Source organism: Oxyura jamaicensis, chromosome 2 (assembly GCF_011077185.1).
Source record: "Oxyura jamaicensis isolate SHBP4307 breed ruddy duck chromosome 2, BPBGC_Ojam_1.0, whole genome shotgun sequence".
NCBI classification, from domain to species: Eukaryota; Metazoa; Chordata; class Aves; order Anseriformes; family Anatidae; genus Oxyura; species Oxyura jamaicensis.
The window spans coordinates 144192016-144211331 of NC_048894.1; the positions used below are offsets into that span (position 1 = coordinate 144192016).

General features: G+C 40.0%; 1 protein-coding gene across 1 annotated transcript in view; it reads left to right on the forward strand.

The window, feature by feature from the left end:
• The first annotated feature begins 11922 nt into the window (after positions 1-11922).
• SLC30A8 (solute carrier family 30 member 8) overlaps positions 11923-19316 on the forward strand; it is a 36341-nt gene continuing 28947 nt past the window's right edge. The window contains exons 1-3 of the mRNA XM_035317228.1: positions 11923-11963; positions 12137-12319; positions 13518-13591. Of these exons, the coding sequence (XP_035173119.1) occupies positions 11945-11963; positions 12137-12319; positions 13518-13591 (276 nt within the window). The 5' untranslated portion in view covers positions 11923-11944. The remainder of the gene's footprint in view (positions 11964-12136; positions 12320-13517; positions 13592-19316) is intronic.

Here is a 19316-nt window from a genome sequence, read left to right on the forward strand (position 1 = left end):
TGCTACTTGCCAACCCCAGACTGCTGTAAGGTTTCTTTCTTATAGACATCTCCTTACACAATAATGCACACATTGTCTCAACACTACCTTAAGGACAAATGCCCTGGTGTGGAAGGTTCAGATGAGAGAGGCTATTTCCTCTGGGAATTCATTTGTACACTGTCTCAGATGGCTGCTGCAATACCAGCTTCAATGCTCCTACCACAAAAACCTTCTGAGAAGAAAGGGTGGGGAAACTTTTCCTCCAGCCTTTCTTCCTGCAGTAGATGTGGGACAAGTGACCACCTCTTCCTCTAGACTGTGGCTGCTCTTGGCAAAAAAATCAAACAGCAAGTTGGCAGTCAAAGAAAGCAGTTGTTCTTTTTTTTTTCTTTCTTTTTTTCTTTTTCTTTTTTTATTTTTTTGGGGGTGGGGGTGATAAAGTTGAAGCCACCAGTGTGACTTCTGACAGGACAACCTCAACAACCCATGCCAGTGGAGAGTTTGGTTGTCTGCAACTTCTCAGCTCTGGAGGACAAAATATCTTGGGCGAGGTCTTTGTAGACTTAACGAGATTTACAACAGAGCTCAAAACCAGAAATTAATCTAAAGATGAGAAGCAGATAACATTAAAAGAGTAAGAATAGTATAACAATTCAACACATCCAGTGCATTTATTTGCCCATCTGAGCCATGACCCTGTAGAGGTTAAGTACTGAGTTGTACTGCCAAAATGTTTATTAATCAGAGTAATTTTCTATCTTGTCACTTCCAGGAATCCCTGTTTCCATAGTAGCAAATTTAACGGAAACCACTAAAGGTAACAAAATATTCAATCTATGCTGAAGTAAAGTACCTAAATCCATATGTAGCCCATCAAAATCAATGGACTAATTTTCAGAGATGCTCTTAATTATCTCTCAGTTCCTATGGGAAAAGGGAGCCCATGGTTGTTTGGAATTTGAATAGAAATTTCCTATTTTATTTGTCTTGGTCCAGTAAACCTTTATTCACTGAGAATTCATGGGTTGTTAACCATTAATTATTATGCTAACAGTATTCAGCTAAAGGTGGTCTGGAAACTTTCTTTCCACTTATTGACTCATCAAATTATTATTATTTTATTTTTATTAAGGCTGTTTAAAATAAGAGTGACATTGATATTTTATCCAGTCCTAGGTTTAACAAAAATGGTCAATATCCTCTCCTTGCATGAGCAGATGATGCTGTATACTGCCACTCTAATTCCCCAGTTCTGTAACTGAATATCTTTAGGCACTTAAGCTTAACAGCAATGCTTTCCACATGAAAAGATTAACTATCCATAAAGGTCCTCTCCATAATCTGGTGCTGCAGGGGGAGTCCCTACTTCCCCCCGAGGAACATGCGATGCCTGCAGACTTCTTCAGTGATTAAAGATAACTCAGATTCAAAAATCCTTTGTATGAAATACAGGCATTCAGCTCAAGGCTGAGAGACCTAAATCAAGGTGTCTAAATATAAGGATTGATTCAAGTCCCTAAACATAAGTGCCAAATGCTTTTTGAGATGCCCTTGTGATCCCTGAGGTGCTCATTTGGTCTTCTACTGCTAGTCCATAAGAGTAAGGCTCTCCTGTAGGCCTTGTGCTGTATCTGCCAGCAATTTGTACATATCTTAAGTTACCCCAAATGACAGTGTACACCTATGTTTGCGAATCAAATAGAACACTAATTGCTATTAGATAGAAGGAAACCTAGTCTTACAGTCAAAAGGGAGATTCAGCACTCACCAGGTTGTCAGCTGGATCACCCAGTGCTCCACTGAGAGTATAACAGCACTCTAGGCACCAAGCTCACATACACAAATTTACTTGCAGATACCTAACTTCAAGCATTTTTTCCCCAAACTGAGACTGACCCATGGAGACTTTGCTATAACAAAGGATGAATTCAGAAATGGAAGGCAGAACATGTGAAAACAGAAATAATCCTCCTTGCATATGTCTTTGTCAGGAACTCTGATACACATACTATGAACTGATACAAATACTACCTAGCACTCATCTCTCCGTTTTAATATTTAAATGGATGCTATGTCTACAGCAAAGGTGACTATGAAAGGGCAATTTTCTTCTTTTACTTTTGTCTGTCTGAAATTAAACAGTGCATCTCCTACAGAAATTCCCAGACTTATATCAGTGAGCAGCTGTAGTCCAGAAATTATTACATTTTTTTCCAGAGCTGTCCTGATCTTTTATTCACACAATTGGCTTAAGCACCCATCACTGCATTAAAAATAATATGAACTTGATTGTGCCCTTCTGCTTCAATCAGGAATATCTTCCATATGCTTGACAGAAAGGGATGATATTGAATGGCAGAATAGTTGATATGCTTCCAAATTCACCTTCCAGCTTCTTATACTATTAAAAAACAACTCTCTCCTGCTGCTCAATACAATTTGCATGAGGTGCTTAGAAGAAAATAACCTTGAATTGTCTTATGACACTAACTTCCATTATGATAAATCTCAAGGTGAGAGCAAACAGGGATATAAGCCTCTCTTACAACCATGTTTCTGAATGACATTACACTAAGAGATGTTCTTTATAGCGTTTGCTGCACAAAATAAACAGAATTTTATTGGCAGCATCTCTTTGACAGATGTCACAACTGTCCTTGTTTAAACCAGCATTAAAACCTTAAACACAACATGAAAAAAACAGCTGTTACCTGGATTTGTATTTAATAAAGTACTATAGTGAAGAAAATATCATCCAGAAACTAAAAATTAAGCTCAGACTGACTGAGATACAAATTCTGCATTAAAGGTTTGTAGATTGGGATACTGAATTCCAGACACTAATCCAAATAACTGTAAAATTTAATAGTTTATAAAATCAGCTAAGGAAGTTCTAACTCTGCATGCCAAAACCCTACTTTCTCTCCTAACAACTCACGGACTTTAACTTATTTAATGACTGCTTTTAACACTGCTCTTTAGAGGAACTGCTCTTTAGAAGCAGATTTCTAAGCCAGTGCCACACAAATAACTTGAAATGTCACTAAATAACTCCTTCCTAAGAACTACAATCCCTGAAATAGAAGAGACACTCTTTCTTCTAAGAGCAGAAAATTGTGCCCTATCCAACCTCTCATCTTTGTGTTCATCACGATAATTATCTCAGACTGTTCTTCACTCTAGAACAAGAACCCCAAATGTTCCTGGGTACATATGGCCAGCCAAGTGTTATTCTGAGTCCCTCAGACTCTTCCTTTCTTCATTCATTCTTCCCATGACAGCTTAAATGAGATTTGCTGTAGTAATGTGCTGGGTCCTCCAGAAGACTGATCATAGCTTTCTGAAGCATCATCCTGCAATCAAGACCTCCCACGCAGCTAATTGCACCAGCAGAGAGGCTGCGAGCAAGTAGTGAGAAGTTTTGGAAATCTCTTTAGAGCTGATACTGAGGAACTTGTTTCTGTTAAAGATAACAACCTTCTACAAATCACCAGTGACCTGAATAGAAATGGCTTTAGTTATCACAGACCCAATTCTTGCCTTATCTGATCAGATGGAGAATTCTGTAAAGTCAGTGGAACTGTGCAGTCAGATAGGATCCATGTGTGGTCATGAAACTGGGTCTCATTATACATTTGTCTCATTTGTAACGATGTTATTAATATTGAACTCCAACAGTGAATGTCATAAATATAAATAGAATAGCATATATTACTAGTATAACATGCTTATAGCACATTCAGTGCTGACATGCTTAGCCATTATCAACACAAACACACTAAGTGAATGTACCTGTCCGGTTATTCAGGAAAAATGTTTCAGAGTCTTTCTATTATTGCTTCAGAGAATATAAAAAATGTCAGAAGTATTAGCTTTGCAGGATGGGAAACATGTTGCTTGCACAAATCCAACTGCTATCATTCCAAAATCTTCTGTTTTTAAATTGTAATTTTCTTGGATCTCTTGGGATAGTAATTCTTATTTTTTGTTATTTGTACATGTAAGCATTGGAATTAAAACCTTACAGGAAGCATGATCTTGTCTGTGGTCTGCCTATATGTATATATATGCTATTTAATTCACAGATCATTCTTACTGATTTCAGTTGAGCTTAGATGCCTAGGCATTTTTTTACTGTCATTAGTAAGCTATGCACATTTTCAGGTGCTTCTGTATTTTTACAATCTTCCCCATAGTGATTTGAAGTATTCTGGCCTCCACTACCTCCTGAGGTATTCACTAGATCTGTACTGAAGGAAAATCAAGAAAACAGTATCAGAGTCTAGCTCTCACCACGAAATATTTCTCCTGATACTGCACTAAAGACCCATGCATAAACACCTCCAAGACAATGAATCAGAAAGCAATTGCTTGCATCAATAAGTCATTAACAGCAATTAGAACAAAATAAAACTGACATCTTGCTATTTCAGATTGTGATGGCAGACAAGAATAATTGTAAAAACTGAAGGAATGTGAAAGATATTGGAAATCCATACTTGGTGAACTAATGCAGGCAGCATGAGCACAAGCTGTAAAATTCACTAAAACTTTGACAAGCCTTTCTGAGCAGCACAGTTCTGAAAGTAGAAAAAAGGCATATGAAGTGTGAAATAGTCCATAAGTTAATAGCTGATATACTGCCTAATCTTTTCCAAGCTCCTTTACTTGGTCTAAACAGTCAGCAGCAGAGTGTAAATACAGCCAGTTTCCTCCTGCACCTGTGTTACTGCCGTGATGTCAGGCGAGTGGAATTTTGTTAGGGAGAGTAAATGTGGTCTGTAACGAGAAAGCAAGGCATAGAGGAAATGTTTTTTTGACAAAATATGGCAGAGCAAGTAACAGAGAGTGGTTTTGCTACAGCTCACAGATGCAAGCAGGTGGGAATTGCAGGGGAGTGGGACAAGCTATCTGCTTCAACATAACATAGTTCAAATAACCTCCATACTGAATTTGGGTCTCCTCATGCAAGGAATCATGTGCAATAATTAAGGCTAATTGGGACACTCAGACGTAAGTGCATGGATCCTCCTGCACATATCCTTCATGCATTAAGTGCCTGAAATCCTCCTTAAGTCTGGAAATGTGGTTGCTGTACAGGAGGGAGTTAATTCCTCTCTGAAAATCTGATAACAGGGGAAAACAACATGATTTTTTTCTGTTATGAAAATAGCATCACTGTTATTTTGCATTTTTTTTTTCTTCTAAAAATCTAGCAGTTTCTTATGTGCAGAAAAAGCTGTACTTCTAAACCTGGAGTCCAAAATGCTCTGAAAGTCCTCAAAAGTGACTGTTGATTAATATATCTCAAAAATTCCAACATTTCAGTCTCTGTGGCCATTTAGCGGTGAGTACTTCTGTTGGGCTGAAAAGGCAGATGCCTGGTGGGCTGAAAAGCAGATGCCTGTGTGGCTGGAGACACATTAATGCCTTCATGCAAGCCATTAGCCAATTACTCTGCCCATCCTTATTGGAACCATAAGCATCTATAAACCTTGCACTCCGGCTATAGTATCAAACAAGTCCTACATACAGATTTTATTTTTATTCATAACACCATGTGAGCCCTAAAGCAGTGGAGATTCATTGTTTGCCAAAATGTGAGGGTCAAATAAGAGTATAGCAAAAGAGGGATCTACTTCATCTCAAAACAGCCTGTGTTCCTTTGGTGTGATTTGGAAGCCATGGAAATAGCTGGAATGAGCACAGTCATGGCCAGAAGGCTCTGGAACTCTCCTCTGGTTGAGTCTCTGAAGTTCTGAGTGGGCAGCGAAGAACTGCTTGTGGGGCTCTCTGTGTTTATGGCTGTAAACATAATCCTTCATTCAGATGCTCTGATGCTGAAAGCTGTATAAATCCCCTAGGCTCCTATAAAGAGTCAGGCTGTTTGGTGAAAGGGGCATTTCCCCCCTAAAAATACTGCAAAAAAAGACATTATTTCCATTTATTTTAAAACATCTTTTCAGCAGTCAATGGATATTTATATTGACAGATTATCCACTTGAGTATTGCAGCCCCATGATTCCCAATTGTTTGTTCTCCTACGACACCAAGTTCCTTTTATCTCAAAATATTTTCCAGAGAAGACCAGTGGCATTATTCTGCTTTAATAGCTAGAGAAACTGAAATCCTCAGGACTTCATCTTTGTGGGCTATCAGTATTTCAGTTTGAAAAGCTCCTAGCTTTGTCTCACAGCACTTCCCAGTGGATGTATATGAAATAAATCCCTTTAGGTGTCTTCAGATGAGCTGCAGCTGATGTCCTAGTTGTTGTGATATTTGGTCTCATATTCTTAATCTGTTCACCACATAGCAGAGGGGAGTTGCATCTTGTTGGTAAGTAAAAAATGAATTCCAGGAAACTCATAATGACTATTTAGCTTGCTGTCTAGCTAGGGAAAAATGATGTAGAAATTAGTTATGGTTTATTTTATGTCCAAAGAGCCTTACTTGATCTTTGATTCTTTGATTTTTTTCTCAACATGGATCTCTTTCATCCATTCAGAGCTTCTACTCTGTGTCTAGCCAGGAACTGGAAGAGAAGGGTAATCAGAGACCCAAAAATTTATCACTGCCTCCAGAGTGAGAATCTTTGGAACAAACATTTTTGTATTTGCTTATAAAGTAGGCATGTTCCTTTCCTCTTCCACACTGGAATATCTGCCATCTTATTTTTTCCCCATCAAATCTTCCAAAACAATTTGGAACCATTTTTTTTTTTGAAACTACCAAAGTCACAATGTGTAACTATTTCATGCATATGTGAATAAATGCGTTTCATTTAATTTCACAGGTAATGCTAAGAGAACTATCAAAGGTTTTGTGAGGGTTTGTGGAGTTGCAAAGCAGGAGCTGCAAAGTTTTGAACTGATTTTTGTATTATTATTGTAATCTCTACACTAAATATGTAGGAAAATACATGGAGAAAAAGCCTAAAGGGATGTAGTAAAATATACAATTCCCCAGTCTGGGAGAAGTGTATGAGAATTAAATACAAGCAGGGCTTTGGAGACAGCCCTTACTGCTTGGTCAGGAAGTTTAGTTTACGTATCAGAGATAAAGAATCTTATCTACCATCCCTGAGACAGTCATTTAAACTACATCTGTATTAGTGCCTGATGCAGGCAGGCCATTATTAATTTGCTATCTCATCAGGCTTATGTGCTTCTAAATTTGCCCAGCAAGAGAAGCTTTTAACAAAGAGCTTCTGTTGCACGATGACAAGTAGTGAAAGTACAGAGGAAGGAATCTTTTGGGAGAGAGTAAAAGCACTGCCATGGAAACTAATAGGGCAATAACTGGTATGGAGGATGCTTGGCTAAGGCAGGTATCCATTCTGGCACTTAGCAAAAGCTGTACAATCTCAGCTGTGAGACCAACAGTTGAAATTCAGGTTGTCTTACAGGTGCAGCTGTAGGATCAGGTCTGTGCCTGTATGTGCACCCACCATGCTTAGTCCCTAATTCCTGGGCAGTCCCCGAGCTCCCAGCTGGTGTCAGCATACATGAAACAAGGGATTAACTAGACAAGATGCTGCCTTTCTGTAAGGTGATTGCCTGAGCTCCCAGCCCCTGAACAGCTGAGCTGTTGGAGAGCTGCTGCAGGTGCTCTCCAGGTAAAATGTCAGACAAGCATAGGCACATCCTGGGCTCATCCTCTATCCAGTCATGATAGTTAGGAGACATGTTGTGCATAATAAAATATAATCAATAGGAACAGACCATGCATGTGCTGGCATGGTCATGCAGGACCACAGCCCAGCTGGATCCTAAAAACAGCAGTGGTTTGGGGAGTCTCACAAGGTCCAGGTGAAGATGTTGTTGCAGGACCCTTATGCAAAGAACCCTCCCAAATCAACTGTTTTTTATTAAATGCTCTATGAGTGTCTGCAACAAATGTGCTATTGGTGCAAAGCTCCTGGGGCACTGACAGGATGTGCTTAGCAGCCACTAATGCATGCAACACAGAGAAAAAAGAAACATGACTTCACTTCCACTGGAACAGTCCTCCTTTGGGGACGAAAGCAAACCGTTCCTGTTTCTTACTCTTAAAACTCCTCATTTGGACTTCAGCTCTTTTTAATGGACATTTTATTATTTTACTGAGAGCGGGGTGTCTTTGACAAGGATCTTCTGCCTAGGTATGATCTAGTGATTAGATGGACTCCTGACAGGAAGAATTGAATCAATTTTCTTTATGGATAGTTAAACACTGGTCACCCCCATGCAAGGTGTCTTTTGTAACTACTCTGCTTTGAGTAAGACCCCCTGTGACCTCCTCTGCCATCTTGCCTGGGACTGCCCTCACCTACTTCTGGGAGTCTACCTAAGAGCTAGTAGCTCATGGCTCCCTCCAAAGGGAGCATTTTGAAGGAGAAATTCATATATATTGTAAGCAGTTCCCAAAACCTTTGGTGATGGATGTTTTTACCTTAGGTTATATGTTCAAACAAATGATTAACTGTTCTTCTAAATATGGGTTTCTGGCCAAGCTTTCTCCTTTGCTACAAGTTATCCTCATCCACTTCTTGTCCATGTCCTCCACCCCTCTGTACAACCTCTGCGATATCACCTTCCTTCAGCTTCCCCACCAGTCTGCTAAACTGAGTCAAACCCACGTTATTTAGTCATCCCCTACAGAAAATATTTTCTAAGTGCCACTTTTCTTAACACCAAGCAAAGGGTCTTCATCTCCGCGGATATGAGTCATCTAAACCAGTGTATGGTACCTCTTGTCAAGCTTCAGAACTGTTGATGAGAAGAGAACTACTGACTGTTTTCCAGAATAAAAGCTTCCATTCCGGCAACAGCATGACATCAGTTATATCCTATTTAGATTATGATTCACTGTAACCATCTCTTATGCCATGCTGCTGCCTGGTTCTTTTTCCTTTTTTTGATTTGTTCCTCCTTCCAAGTGAAGCACTTCTCCCGCTAATCTGCAATGTGTTTCATCTTCCTGACTTTAAATCATTTTTCCAATTTATTGTTTTAGATTCTAACACTCTCAAACACTTTTGGTCCCCTTTTGCTCATTATTTTCACGTTTGAAGACATCCATTCTGTTCCATTATCCAGGTCATTAACAGGGATATCGAACAGAACACCTAATTCTGCAGGACACAGCCAGTTATTGATAATGGAGTGCAATCTTACAACAATTTGTGCATTCACCTTTTAATACATTCAATTAATGCTTATTTCATAGACCTCATTAAAACATAGGGGCCAGGCAGTTAAACCCAAACTATGGTTGCGAGAAACTGGACTGCCAAATTACCCATTTAGTCAGATTTTCAGCAATAAAGCATTAATCAAGCTTTTTCTACAAATCTCCTCAGATCTTTGGCAAAATCTCAAGTTTTAGTGATGGGAAATGCAAGAGAAAACAGGACTGACCTTCTCATACTTTACTTACTAGTATTTGTGCCCAAACAGCTATTACTCAGAATCACTGCTAAGGTTATATTTTGAGCTCTCCAGAATGTCTTTCACTCTTTATTTATATTTATAAGATCTACTACAAATGAGCATCTCTCTGGGCATCAGTGTAATAGAAATAGATGTTATGCACATACTTGTGGGAATAGTTCAGAAAAGTTTGGCTCAGTAAAATCTGGGACTCTGGCTACTGTTAAAGTTACTGCTGGCTCAAGTTACTAAATTTTTTAACTCCTTGATAAGTCATTCGAAACATAAGCTTCTCAGACTGTTTCAGTTTATTACTCTTCTTAAGTGAACTGATCTAAATTAGAATCTCCTGAGATCAATAGCTCATTTTTATCACAGAGCATTTGAACTGTATCATATAGACCAGATAAATCATCTTTCACTGCACTCAAAAGTAATAAAACTGCAAATCTGCAGGATAAAACTACTGTAGGTTTGGTGCTAGGAAAATGATACGTTATGACTATTTCTATCTATCTATTGATCTTCCTGATTAAGTGCCGTGTTCTAGCGCAGCAATTATTTTAATGGTAGATGTTTTCTCAGACTGCATTACGTATTTCTCTCTCTTAAAGCAGACTGTTTACTGTAACTTTACAATCAGTATCTCCTCACTGGGTGACATAGGTGCTGTTCAGCTTATTTACATCATTAGAAACACTAAATAATCTGTGTGGACACATGTAATCCAGAGCTAAAGGGATGAGAACATTTGAAATGGAAGTTAAAATCACCACCATGACCTTTCCTGGTTAGCACAAGAATCACAGGACCATGGGAAGATTCATGGTGGACAGGGCCTCCAGAGGTCTCTAGCCCAAACTCCTGCTCAAAATAGGGTCTGCTACCCTAAAACAGGTAGACTGGGGCTTTAAACCTTTCCAGTATGGAAATAGTACTGGAATAGCCCTGGGCAATCTGTTACAATGCCCAACTGTGCTCATGGGGAAAAAGCTCCTCTTTATATCCAGCTTCAATTTCTCTCTCTTTATTATTATTATTTTTAATTTTATGTGTATAGTCTGTCATCTGCCCACCAGGCACAGCTGTGAAGAGCCTGGCTCCATCCGTAGATGAACCTCCTTCTAGGGATGGGGGCTGCTGTTAGGTCCCCCCAGGGCTGTCCCTTCTCCAGCTGAACCAGCCTAGCTCCCTCAGCCCCTTCTTGCAGAGCAAGTGCTCCTGCCCTGAGCATCTTGGTGGCCCTCAGCTGAACTCACTCCAGTTGATTGATGCCTTTCATGTGACATTTTGCCTTCCAAAGATGATTGCTCTTTGATTTTCATCCTGCTTCAGTTCATGTATTAAGCCATTATATGCTGTCGGCTGATCAAGAACTGCCACAGCAAAGGTCATTACAGGGATTTCAGAGGCAGATGATATGACATTGAATAAAACCACTCGAAAATTTCATCTGAAACATCTTTTATTTTCTAAAGAGAAATAACCTTGCAAATAAAACAAAGTGGATTTCAGAACAAATTTTCTTCTTTTTTTCCCTTACATTCTTTTCAACAGAAAAGATTCTTAAGTGTGTAGGGGATATTTTTTCCGCCTTGCTTTGCCTAATTCACAATATGTAGAAATAAACAATGGATTTTTAATGTGTGCTTAAGCTACATTTTTTTGGAAACAAATAAACTACCGCATGCCTTGTAGAAAAGCTGAAGAATGCTGTGTTTCAAGACAGAAGAAAGCCTGATGCAAATGAGGTATCTGCAGAGTGACAGGAGCAGGAATGTGTGCTCGGTACCAGGCAGGGTATTGATGGGGAGATACAGCCACCAAAAACATGGTGAAGCCTTGTCGTAAGTCCTCATCATGTTGCAAATGTGAAAGGCCCACTTTCAGAAAAATATCAGATGCAGACTAGAAATTTCCCCATGTTCCTGAGTACAGGTGTTAAAGAAAATCCTGAGGACATTTTCCAGGATACCATCTATTATCCTGGTCATAATGTGGTTCAGGAAAGTGGTTATACATCTGACAGAAAATAAGGACTAATTTGTCATTTCCACGGTTTTTCACTCTGCTACCACTGCTTCTGCCAGAATTGCAGAAGCAATGGTAGCTTTTTGGATGCTGCATTATAGTGCTGTATATTATCACATTACTGCATTGCCATAGCCTTATGTAGGTAACCATGTCTGTGAGTTCCTGGTTAATTGTACAACATCAGTCGCAAACTGTGTACCTTAAATCACTTTAGTTCATTAAGTCAGTGTTTCATTGCAGTCTGTCCTGCACCAGCATTATTCAGCATTTGCATTATTGCTATGGACAGTGGCATACAGAATATGTTTATTAATTTTTCAGATGACCTCCATCTGGAAAGTGTTACCTGGAAGACTGGAAAATGGGATTAGAATTCAGAATACTTTTGACAAATTGGACAAATGATTAAAGCAAACAAACAAACAAACAAACAAACAAAAAAAAGATGCAGTTCTATCTGAGCAAGTGAAAAAGTGAAAGGTTTTTATACACATCTAGAGGTAATCATCTACTCAAATATGCGACAATCATCATCAGGTAAGCACCTGATAACAGAAGAAGATTTGCCTTGGTGGGGGAACACGAAGTAAATCCGAAGGTGAACCAAAGTCAACAACATTATCTTGTTTCCAGAGAGGCATCTCCTGCCATGAGATATATAAGCAGGATTTTGTCTATGACACACATGGTGGAAACCTTTCTTCTTCCAGCACTGGCATGGCCCCAGTTGGAGCACGCTCCCGGTCGTGGCAGCTCCAGTGCGATGCAGCCACTGGTGAGCATCCATGGGAGAACAGTGGGAACAGTCCAAAACCACAGCCTGGAGGAATCAGAGCTGCTTGCTGAAAGGGAAGGAGCACAGAGACACAATTACCGCTTCCAGAGCACTAAGGGTAGCTGTGGAGGGTGAAGGAATTAATTCTCCGTTATGAAATAATAGCTTAAATTACAGCTAGCTTTATGTTAGGCACTAGGAAAAGCTTTCTAATAGTAAGAGTAATTAAGCACAGAAATAGACTGCATGAAGAATATCCACCTTGGAGGATTTTAAGAAGAGGCTAGAAAACTACAAGTAAGCCATACAGAAATGAACAGTCCTGACATAGGGCTGAAAGGGAGAAAGGGCAGTTCTGGTTTTGTTGCTAGTGAATGGAGAGGATTGACATTTTCTATGTGCAGACCTCATGGCTGTGAGAAGCTGTTATCTGTGTAGCACTAGAACACAGTTGACCTGGAGCAATTCATTTACTGATGTGTTCAATCCCCAGTAGAAGGCCTATTTTGGCAGATGACACATCAAAACACTAGGAACTCAGGGGACAGGGCATCACATTGAACCCTCCGATTCACCCCTAGGTATAAGTTTAGCCCAGAGGCTATGCAGGAATCTGGACCCAGCTAAATCTCCAACACACTGGCATGCACGAAAAGTCTTTGATCTAGTAAGCAAATACAACCAATCTTTGTAATAACAAGCATGATCTTACCTGATCTTACCTGATCTTACCTTTGTAATAGCAAGCATGATATTGTCCTGCCAGATTTTGCTTAGAACAAATTTTTAATTAGTATTTGAAATTCTGAGCAGTGGCAAAGTGAGAAAGGAGGCTGGTGGATATATATATATATATATATATATATATATATAAATTAGGAACACTAACACATATTTTACCAAATCAGCTCATATGTTGTTATCCTAAGGATATCTATAGAACCTGGATCCTTTGAAAAGAGGAAACCAGATCCAAATTTATCAACAGGAGTTTTAATATTAGAAGAGGCAAGCACCAGACTCTATAAATGTCATATTAAATGCAAACTTATCAGTATTTACCAGCTTCATGCTATCCCTGGTATCATCAGGTAGCTCAGGGACTTGATTATAGTCATCATGACAATGCTATAATAAAAGATTATGAATAGCTTGTTGCTGGCTTGGGAGCAATCTGGAAATCTCATATCATAAAACCAGCATTCAGTCTCTTTAACTTTATTATATTAAAAAAAAGTTATAAAAACTCGCTGTGTAATTTTTACTGTGCTCCGTACACAAGAGAGCCATTATTTAACTCTTCATTTAATTTCCAGATGCCGTATATGCACCACATAAAAGGCATCCAGAGAACCTAGGCAGGAAACAGGCTTATGTAGGCAACTCAGAGGTAAGCATGTGTGGAAAATACCATTAAAAATATAGCTTGTCTAGTGTACTTTGCTTCCCTAAACTAGAAGTCTTTCAACTATTTCCATGGGCTGAGGACTTCAGGCTCTAGGGCTGACATCTCTTTATCCCTCCCAGGTGTCTGCCTTGAAACGCAGCCAATGAGACCCACTGGGACCCCTGGATGTCTGCATCACTGCATGGGGTACATCTTGCAATGTAGTGCAAGAGTGACAGGCTTTGGAGTCCCAGCCCTGGACTCACACTGGACTTTCCACTTTTTCTTTAGCAGAAATGGGAAGAGAAAAATCTGTGGCTGTGGAGAAAATCTTACCCAGGCAACAATTTGCAGGAGACAGAGCTATGTGGGCTGTAATTCACCAGCAGGCTTTAGCCATGACATCCCGGGGAAATGAGGCAGATGCACTCCTGTGGCTGGGGAGCCTTCACTCTCCAGCTGGGGTGTTGCAGGCTCTGTGCACATTGAACACGGTCAGAAATTGGAAAGGGAGTAAACAAAAACAACTCAGTTTTTCAAAGTCTCACAGTTCTCAAACATTTGAAATGCCAGCCCTGGTTTCCTGACCTCCCAGCTTGGGCACTGCTCTGGGCCTTTCATCCTCCACCAGGAACAGGAGGAACAGCATGTTTAGATCTTCCGTGTGCTCTCCAAAGTGCCAGAATTGAGTTCAAAGCTTGCATGACTACCTTGGACATCGTCCTTTGGTCTGTAGACACAGCTGCCTGCTGCTCCTTGAGGCAAGTGTGGCGGACTCCTTTTGTCCTGGCTTACAGCCAGTCCGGCTGTCACTCCTCACCAGACTGCATGTTAACTATGTTGCTAAATCTTCATAAAACCCATTGATTGCAGTAGTAATAGTAGCCTTCAATTCACACTGGGTGTGGATAAAGGCAGCCTGTGGATCTCACATTACATATTTTTGCAAAGAAAATTTTAGAAGTCCTCCAGGAATGAAAAAGTGCTGGAGGAATGGTAAATGCCTGCATGGCACAAGCAAGTAGGACATGGGCACTGTTTGAACACCATCGTTGTTTGGCAGGCTTGAGAGATCCTGGTTTCTGGGATGCCTTTATGTAGGATGTCCCTGGAAATGTTTTTTACCAGGTTGCTCCGTCCTTTTCATAATTCAAGCTGCAATTACAGGGATGACAAAATTGGAAATAAATATATATATGCAATAGCTGGGAAAAACCAATTAGTTTTGCACCGGTGAGAAATAATGTAGATCTCCTTGTGTCTTTAACAAACTGGCTCTCAGTATATATTGTAATGTACCTTCATGACCCAAATCACTTAGGAAGAGCATGACAACAAAATATATGTTGCAAGTATAATAAAAGAACTAATGCAGTGAAGTTCTTATATTTTATTATGAGAAGAAAACAATTAAAATGATATCCAGGTAGTAACTTAGGAACCAAATGTCATAGCTGTCTCTTTTGCTGCCAAAATATGTGTACTCTCTTCCTAACAGTCTCTTTCCCCAAGGAAAAATAAATGTATCTAAGAAATACTTGTTAGCAATGCAATTACAGGCTTAATTCCCCAACCAACTTCAGACATCATAAAAACAAAAACAAGCAGAAGCCTTTTGCAATAGCAATGGAAAAGAGAGAGAGAGAAAAACACTTAGTGTTCAGAGAAAGATAATAATATATTTTTATAACAAAGGCTGACGCACGCTTTGACAATAACATTTGAGGAGTCATTAGCATTTGTTTTTCAACTGTACTGTCCTTTTCTTTTAAGCTATGGACTAGAATGAAAAACCTTTTCTAAGAGTAGCCTATTTGCTACTACTGAACAGGACTTTTGGGACACTCCTACACCAATGTAGCTTGCCAGAGTCTCAGAAAAGCAAAGCAGCCGTATCAAAATAACATTTTTTGGCATTGCTTACTTCTCAAGGTCTGGTCTGCCCAAGGAACTTAATGAGAGCTGGGTTATTTGGGCAATGTGGATTCAACCATGAGAGCTGATACGCTGGAAGCTTATCCGGAGCACTTTCGAAATGTTGGCCCTAGGAAAATAAGATAAAATAGAAAGCTCAAATAAATAAGATAAAAAGGACAAAAAGTGCTAAACCTTATTTTTTCCAGTGACTGTCCAGATTAGACCCATATTCATATGACACCTGGGAGGGAAAAAAGACCTTCAAGAGGCCTGCCATCAGCCATATGCCATTTGTGCAATGTTTGTATCTGTGGTGTCCTTCAGGACCTCTATACATATATATATATGGTCTAGATACATCCCACATCTCCTCACTTATTTTTATGCTCCCTGCCAAGCCTGAGCACCCTGGGGACTCCCTCTATCCAAAGCAAGGTCTTGAGCTTCTCCAGGGATGCCTGTCTAAGCCCTGGAGGGACTGTCTCACACCATTGGCTTCACCAGGAGCCTAAGAGCTTAGACACTTCCTTTTGTGGGAAGTAGGTGTCTGATGCTCCTGACTTGAGGCTCCAGCCTGTGGGAGAATTCCTCTTCGGTTTGGTAGCAGCATAGACTTTTACTTGTACAACACAAAATGATACCAGGTCTATCTCTTCTAGATCCCCACTCCCAGTGCAAACTCTAATCTCTTTGACAAGGGTCTGAAAAGTCAAGTCTTTTTCTCTCCAGCAACTTTGTGCAATTGGAAACACCCACCTAAGACACTGCAGAGGACAACTACCCCTCGGTAATGACATAGTCAGCAGCTATCAAAAGTCTCTATTCTTTTGAAATATTGCAATCAAACCCAAGATAAAAATATTGATGCTTAAAAATTCAGTATTTTAAAATATTGAACATTAACTTCCTTTTAATGATTTTTAAATTGGCTCTAAATCAGGGTAGATATTTTCCTTTTGACAGTCACTTATAAAAGGTTACTGCGTTACTAGTTTCACAAGAAGAAAGTGCTTTTTCTCTCAGTTTATCTTGAGAGAAGGCCTCCAGCCTTGGATCCCAAAATGACATATGCCTGGAGAGGTTCCAGCCAAAGACAGCAGAGCTCCATGTGGGTGAAAAAATGTATTCTTACTATAAATACAAAAATTCTAATAATAAAGCCCCAAAATCACAAATGCCTGGATCCCCAGGTTGCAGGCAATGAAGTGCAGAGCTACTTGAAATAACACCAGAGAAAGGTGAAGAAAAACTTTGCAATGCTCTCTAAGATGTCTCATGCCTGGTAAAATTGTCTGACTTCAGTAGCATTTTCAATTAATAGATATAATGAATTTCCCTCTTTACATTTAAGCTGTCAGTATCTACCGCCATAAGGACAGGATGAGAGTTTTATTTTTTAATTTCTAAAGTGTAACTGATTAGCGTTGAAATGGGATCAAGGATATGCTTTTTATTTTTATTTTTTATTTTTTTTTTAGTGATGGAGATTTTGGATAACTGTGATAAGGGATTTGCATTTGCAAAAGCCAGTGTGATGCCTCACGTCTGCATTGGATGCAAATTTGGAGAAATGTCCTTGACTAGGGTCATTAGAACCAGTATGATTGGTTATGTGACATTTCTAATGTAGACTCAGAAACGAACTGCATTATTACTGAAAGCAGAAGATGAATTTATTGAGATGGTCTGAATAATTTCTCTGAAGCAGAAATTCCACAGACAGCTGCTGTCTCTCTCTTAATGAGTTTCAGAGTCTGCATAAAGAGGAAACCCAAGTCTTTGTGGAAAACTCTGAAGAGATTTCTTTCTATCCTGCCTCATAGCCTGTCTCCTGAGAAGCACAACCTTCAGCACTGACAACAATAAACACAAAACAAAGGTCTGGATTAAATGCTGGGGATGATCTATGGCTTTGTTTTGCTGGAATGCACCTGAGGCTCAAGACCCTTTTGCAAAATGGTGGAAGGCCATCTATCTCACTAACAAAAGTTACATGCTTCCAGTGATTTGAAACAGAAACAGGCTTTATCTGCAATCTTCTGAGGTGGATTTTAAATTTTCCTTAAACTGAGGATGCTTAGACCTAATACTTTGGCTTAGCACCTTTGAAATACCGAGATTCAGTGTAAATCAAACACCAGCCCAGGTTTATTTTTCAGACATCCCTAATCAGTGACATGATGGTGGTGTCTGGTAATTTCTACAGGAAAGATGAGTTGAGAAGCACAGAATGACACTGCAATAATGGTGGCATTTGTGGGGCTGGAAGCCAGCTGAAGCTCTTGTTGCGTATGAATTATGAGCCTGTGTCAAGTTCCAGGGCAGACAGCTGGAAAGGCTGCTTTCCTTTTCCTTCCTTCTTCCCTCTTGGCTGCAGAATGAAATTGTTATTTAATGGCATTTCTGGGGTGGTAAGTAATGCAGCACTTTTGTAACATTTCTGCAGATGCCCTGGGTCCAAACTATTCATCCTGGGAGCTGATATTCTTCTCAAAGCCAGTCTTGCCAGTCAGCCGTATTAGGTGTCAGGCCCCAGTAAGTGACTGCCACTGGAAAAAATAAAATAAAATAAAACATAAAATAAAAAAATAAAGAACAACTTTCAAATGTCCACAAGAAGCCAGGAAGTACCAGAAATGAGTCAGAAAATCAATCTCTTCCACCAAAGGGGCTTTAAGGGTGTGTAGGTTCATATAAGCACCTGGGAAAATGTTCTTGAGAAAAGGACATTAGAGGGGCAGTGAGGATGGATGCACTGTGAAAAAAATCACATACTTCTACCATTTGTCAGTGGCTGCTCACAAACATGTTTGAGATACCATCAGCTCCTTGGCTTGCAGACTCCAGGGAAGTGTTAGCACAGCTGACATGTGGGAGGCAACATGTGGATGGATGTCAAAAAACCAAGATTTTGCATTTATGTGATGTAGAAATGCCTCCTTGACATGTGAATCTCAGGCAGGGTACATGTCCACATGTCCTGCAAGCTGAGGGAAGGGAGGGGAGATCCCAGCTTGCTGTGTCCATATTACACTTCCCATGACAATAAAAGCCACGGTTTTTAAATGCGGCACCCAGCATTTTCTCATTGCCTATTTCCAATCTCAAATATATTAATTTCTAATGGGGTAAGACACCAGCAGTGCCAGTACTAAATTCCCTGTTAGCTCCGAAGGGCACGTCTGAGGCCAGGCTGTGAGTGAGGTGAGGCTGAGGTCTTCTCCATCCCCCAGGACGGTGTTTGGAGGCAACTGTAGCCAGGACTAGCAAATTGAATAAAGCAGCAATAACAACCCATGTTCCTTTCTGGCAAAATTAAGATTTCAATAACCTGTGCCATAAATGGCAATAATAAGCAGTCCCTTTTGGTTTGAAATGTTAGGAGTAAACGTGCCAGGGATAGGAATAAGTCTTCAGAGTGATCATTTAGATGAAGGAGGCTTGTGCCGAGCTGGGTAAGAGAAGTGTGCATTCGTTCTAAGCTGAGGAAGCAGAAAGGCAAATGGTGTTTTGACTGTTTCCAGGCAAATGGGTTTGCTTCAGTCCCTTTTAGTGTGTGTAAGTCAGTGTGCACACAGCTGTGCTTGACCCTGAGTCAGCAAGTGCAAGAACACTCGCTCACCACATGACAAAAATCATATCACGGCATCAAAAATGGAGGGGAAAAAAAGAAAAGAAAAAAAAAAAAAGAGAGAGAGAGAGAGAGAGAGAAGGAGGCCCAAACCCTCCAATCTCGCAGGCTCAGCGAGTTACTGGTTGGCATGTTAGTGACGCCACCAGCAATAGGAAAGCCGCTTTCTCTTGCCATGGG